This window comes from Arachis ipaensis, chromosome B01 (genome assembly GCF_000816755.2).
Source record: "Arachis ipaensis cultivar K30076 chromosome B01, Araip1.1, whole genome shotgun sequence".
Classification (NCBI taxonomy): domain Eukaryota; kingdom Viridiplantae; phylum Streptophyta; class Magnoliopsida; order Fabales; family Fabaceae; genus Arachis; species Arachis ipaensis.
The window spans coordinates 129,047,114-129,053,183 of NC_029785.2; the positions used below are offsets into that span (position 1 = coordinate 129,047,114).

A 6,070-nucleotide genomic window follows, 5' to 3' on the forward strand; every position below is an offset into this window, starting at 1 on the left:
AGTTCTTTCATGTCCAGACTCTTGTGTGGAGAAAGCATAATAAGATTCATGGTCTCTTTCTTCAAGATGGAGTGTGGGAAACGGACCCGGATATCCTTAGAAGGAAAGCTGAATCCTTTTATAAACGCCTATTCTGCCAGTCGGAGGATGTAGACTTAGGTTGTCTTGGTGATGTGTCGCTGCCTTCCCTGAATGATGAAGCCTGTTGTAGCCTCACAGCGTCAGTTACTCTGGAAGAAGTTAAGTCGGTTGTTTTCAGTATGCATTCTTTTAAAGCGTCGGGCCCTGATGGGTTCTAGGCTTTCTTCTTTAAAGAATACTGGGAGATTTTTGGTTTTGATGTTTGGACTTTGGTTCGTCATGCATTCTCTGGTTTGGATATGGATCCAAGGAAGATGGAAACTCTTGTGGTTCTTATTCCGAAGGTAGAAAACCTGATTTCCATGAAGGATTTTCGATCTATTAGTCTCTGTAATGTGGTTTACAAAGTTATCACGAAGGTCTTGGTCAATAGACTTCGTCCCCATCTCAAAGAGATTTTGGGCCCCTTCAAGGAGGGTTTATCCCGGGGAGAGAAACTCCAGACAACATCATTGTAGCACAAGAGGTTCTCCATTTCATGAAGAAGACAAAGTCAAAGAAAGGCACCCTGACCTTTAAGATTGATCTGGAGAAAGCGTACGATAGAGTGGATTGGGAATTTCTGAAACAAACCCTTGTGAGTTTTGGCTTTCCTTCTCCGACAGTCAATCTGATTATGTGTTGTGTCACTGCTTCCTCCCTGTCTATCCTCTGGAATGGGGATAGATTAAATAGCTTCACTCCGAGCAGGGGTCTTAGGCAAGGAGATCCTATATCACCGTATTTGTTTGTGTTGTGTATGGAGAGATTGTCCTATTCTATTAATCAGCAAGTTGATAGGGGCTTGTGAAAGTCGATTGCTATTTCTAGAAGGGGTCCAAGAATTTCTCATTTGTTGTTTGCCGATGATTTGCTTCTTTTTGTAAAGTCGAAAAACAACAAGTTCGAACTGTAATGGTAGCTTCGAAAAATTTTTGCAGAGCCTCTGGGATGAAGGTTAATGTGGAGAAATCTAAAGCGCTATGCTCCAAGAATGTTTCAGCGACAAGAAAAGAGATTTTCACCGCAGTGTCTTCCATCAGATTTGTCCAGAACTTGAGCAAGTATTTAGGGGTGAACCTTAATTACTCTCGGGTGACACGCGCAACCTTCAACGATGTTTTGGATAAGATTCGGGGAAGGCTAGCCAGCTAGAAAGGGAGATTGCTTAATAAGGCGGGTAGACTCTGTTTGCTCAACTCGGTAGTGACTGCGATTCCTTCTTACTGCATGCAGGTATCTCTCTTCCCTAAAGGGGTAACTAATAAGATAGAATCCATGATGCGAAACTTTCTATGGAAGGGTCAAGCTGATGGTAGAGGCCTGAATCTAGTTAACTGGAAAGTGTTGGTCACCCCTAAGAAGTTTGGAGATCTGGGAATTAGAGATCCTTTTTGTGCTAATATTACTCTTCTTGGAAAGCTAGTTTGGCAACTTTTTCACCATCCTAACAAGCTATGGGTTCAAATGTTGACGGAGAAATACCATTCTTCTAAGGATGATTGTTTCAGTCGGTCTCGAGGAAGGGGATCTTATATTTGGAAGAGTATATGTCGAGCTTGGGATATCCTGAAGGAAGGTTTTATTTGGTGCATTGGGGATTTGGAACAGAACTTTTGGTTTTCTAAATGGAGAAGAGAGGGGGACTGTGTCAGGAGATGGATTATATTCATATTTCTGATTCGGATCTCAGGATCTTGGATCTTTGGTCATCTGGACAGTGGAACCTTGAGAATATATATTCTCCTCTGCATCAGTCTCTGCAGAGCAACATTAACTCTTACAACCCGGATGTTCAAGCTGGTTCAGAGGTCGGTTGGTGTTGGACTGGTGCGGTTTCAAAGGTTTATGATGCTCGTAGTGGTTATTTGTGACTCAGTAAGAAGATGTTTAGTTGGAAGGATAGGGGTAATTGGCTTTGGCTTTGGCGTCAACATGTTCCGGAAAAGCACAAATTTTTTGCCTGGCTATGTCTTTGGGAGACTCTTGCTACTGCTGCCTTTTGTTTTAGGAGGGGCATTTCGCACACGAATAGCTGTCCACGATGTTTCTCAGGCCAGGAATCAGTTTTACATTGTATTCAGGATTGTCCAAAAGCCCAACTAGTTTGGCAAGCTTTAAGGATCTCCGATCGACCAGTGGATTTGATGAGTTGGTTCTTATATAATAGCAAACAACGTCCCTTTAGATTCTTTTCTGGTCTCTGGTGGATTTGGCGTTCGAGGAATAACGAGATCTTTCATCCTCACGAGCATTGGACCACAGACAAGGTGATTGGTATGGCTTTGTCTTTGGAAAAAGAGCTCTGAAATATTTTTGAGTTGCAACGACTGTCTATCCCCTCCACCATTAGTGGCTCTTGGATTCCCCCCTCAGTGGGTACCTTTAAGATTAATTGTGATGCTAGCTATCCTGGCAATGGTGCTCGAGTTGGTTTTGCTTGTGTTAGCAGAGATTGGAAGGGAAGGTGGCAACGAGGCTGTCTGGGAACAATTGAGAGTCGTAGCATTTTGCAAGGAGAGTTGTTTGCTATTTGGAGAGGCTTTCTTTTAGCATGGGACTCGAGACAAAGAGACATTATATATGAGACAGACTGTGTGGAGGCTTTTACTATTGTCAATAATTTACAGGATTGCTATGGATTTATTGATCCTTTGGTGTTAAAAATTCGAGATATCATGTCTTGAAAATGGCGTGCTGATCGCCGGTTGATCTTGAGAGATGCAAATATAGTAGCAGACATCATGGCAAAGACTGTAATGAGGACTATTTCTCCCCAAGTGGAGCTTCCATTGCCTTGGAAGGAGTTTGAGAGTAGTATTCAGCGGGACTGCCTTTCTTAAGCAGTTTCTTGTTTTTTTTCTTTCTTAGTTTTTGTTTATTTTCTTTTAAGTCACAAAAAAAAATTTCTCCCCAAGTAGAGCTTTCATTGCCTTGGAATGAGTTTGAGAGTAGTATTCAGCGAGACTGCCTTTCTTAAGCAGTTTCTTGTTTATTTTTTCTTTTTTAGTTGTTATTTTTGTTCTTTTAAGTTACCAAAAATATTATTATACAATAGTATCTATTAAATGAGATTGCATTTTTAAAGATCATATTCATTTATTTGTTTTTTGAAACACCCAACCAAATTTTTTATTTTATGTTTTGATCCATCCATACAAGGCCCATGTAACAGAAAAGTTTTTGGTTGGAAAAATTTCCCAAATATCCTTTAGTAACCTTCTCTAACTTACTGCGCTTAAATAGGGATGCAACATTGATTCACTGAATAAAAAGATTCTCTTTACCACATATCATTACAATATTGATCGGTCAAACTTTAGCCACCTTTTAAGGCTTTAACCACTTAATCCCATGCCACCATAGATGTCACCACATAGGTACATACTAAATACTACTAGCGCATTTAGGGGGTGGGGTTTGTGGGGGGACAATGTTAGAATCATGATCATCACCATCAGGCTTGGGGTATCCGATTCCATGGCGTGTGTTAGGGAACACCATGAAAACCGAACCGGCGACCACTCCAATCACCAACGGAATCACCTGCACCATTCTGTTCCCCGTCGACTTAAAGCCAGGGTACATGCACTGCACTGTGTTTCTGTCAAGCAGGCTCAGCACCGCGAACACCACCATCGACAACGCCCCGTGCACAAAGTCCACAGACCTCAGCCTGTAACGTGACAAGTCAACGCTTTTGATCTCGGGCTTCTCAAGTGGAAGAGTCCAGAGTCCCTTGGCGGTCACGATTCCGTAGCGCCTCCGGTTTTTGTTGGTTGGATCGATGTAACTGTCTGTGAAGGAAGAGAAGAAGCAGAAGAAGGCACAGATTGCGAGAAGAGTGGCGGATAGGACCCTGTTGGCGGCGCTGCTGCACTTACCGGAGTTTGTTAGGATGGGGTTCACGAAATGGAAGACGAACATTGTCCCCGTTGGGAGAAGCTTTATGAGGCACCCAACTGCTGTGCATGCCATGTGCCACCTGTGCTTCTTCTTCTTATATATTAGCTAGCTTATTGTTATTAGTTAATTACATAAGTATACACACTAAGCCTTTTGATTTGGTAGATCACTATTGTGGTTTCTTTCTCTATTCACTGCATCTTATGTTCCTTTTATAGCTGCAAAGGGCACTGACCCACTTATAGGATGGTAACATGTACTCTACTCGTGGGGTACCCAATTCGACCCTATCTGGTCGGGTTATCAATTCGATTCACAATTTGTAGGATAGTGTGCGGGTAGGATTTTTATGGGATTGGGTAGGGTACGGATTGAACCTCAACCCTATTCAACCAACTCGCACCCTATATATGTATATGTTATATAATTATGTAAAAATATTTTAAATAAATATTGAACCAAAGATCTCTCACTAAATTCAAAAGATTTTTAGCCACTAAAAAAATATCACTAATTGATAATTTAATAGTTTTTTATATATAAAAAACAGTTCTATTTTAAATTATCATCAACTTATATAATAATGTTGCATCTTTTTTGTAACCTGCAAATATGATGGAGTACTCGCGGATTAAGAACAAGTAGGGTTAGAATTGAGATATTCTCAACCTGCGGATAAGCCGGATAGAGTTTGAGTTTATATAAAAGTCTTAACTCGCGGGTAGAGTTAGGGTTGGCTCCAGATCCCACCTTACCCTACTTATTGCCACCCCTATCCACTGACTTGCATGATGTGGAATGGTCAACTTACTTGTTCACTTAAATAAAAATTAGGAGTTTAAATTTCATTTTGTGTATGTAATAATTTATTAATTGATAAATTAATTTATCTATCAAATTAAAAAATATAGTAGACAAGAAAAAAAAAAACTTTAAACTTAGAATTTAATTTAGCCTATTCCAAAGTTCTTTAAAAGAATACGTTGCAATTAACAAAATCATAAGATGATTGATCAAATGATTTTACAATGATGCAAAAATGAGACTCTTTTGACTTAGTTTCTATTCATCTTTTTCTCAGGGGAAAAAATTTCAATAGAGATCATTTTACATATATACTAGAATAAGGTGTTTAAGCCTTTAAGGATGATAATACTAAATATTCATAACATACATGCGTCCCGATAGAAAAACTATAAAGAATTCAATTTTAACTATTCTTTTGACTTTCATTATTTTTGAAAAACTTAAAATTTAAAGTAAAAATTTAAAATTAAAAAAATTGATTGATGTTCGTTAACATATAATTAGGCAACTTCACGTATGTACTTAAATCCAGTTATCCAGTTATTATATTGAAACAAAATAATCGTACATAAAAGAGCACGGGTTGCCAATTTCGAATGGTTCTTGAGTGGAAGCATAAAGCAACTAGATCATTTATTCATAAATCAAATGACAATGTAAGTAGTTACACAAATTAGATCGATTAACAACTTGTATATCCAAGAAGAATGACGCATAATATTATCTTGTTACGTAAAATGTGTGCCTAAGTTAAAGCTCTGATGATGTTGTTTACCTCCCTCCCTCGTCACTTTTTTTTGTCGTTTATGTTCTCTCTCTTTGACATTTGAAATATTTCACGGAATGCGGAACCACAGCTAACTGCCTGAAGTAACTTTATTTAATGATACATGAGATTCATGTTTATATAAGTGCCGTATTAGTAGTTCATATATTTTTGCAAAGGTATTTAAATTCTAAGAAAACATTTAAGTGTATTTTTAAAAGATAGAGATATTAGCATAATTAATAAAAAAAATTTAGAGAGTCAGTACTTTTATTAAAACATAATTAGTATATCATTAGATGTAATCTCACACTATTAAAAGTACTAATGATGATAACTAATTGATAATTACAAATTACAAAACTTATTAGTCCCTTAACACTCTTCTAATTAATAAATCAACCGTAACTAAACAAAAGTTTAAATATATATTAGTCTTGTATAAAATATTTGATAACATATTAAATTAGA

General features: G+C 38.0%; 1 protein-coding gene across 1 annotated transcript; it reads right to left on the bottom strand.

The window, feature by feature from the left end:
• On the bottom strand, positions 3,508-4,098 carry LOC107619961. The gene has a single exon (XM_016322190.2). It carries the CDS (start codon positions 4,096-4,098, stop codon positions 3,508-3,510), a length of 591 nt encoding a protein of 196 aa, XP_016177676.1.

Coding starts and splice junctions, on each gene's coding strand:
- LOC107619961 (XM_016322190.2), bottom strand. CDS start 4,098: ATGGCATGCACAGCAGTTGGGTGCCTCATAAAGCTTCTCCCAACGGGG.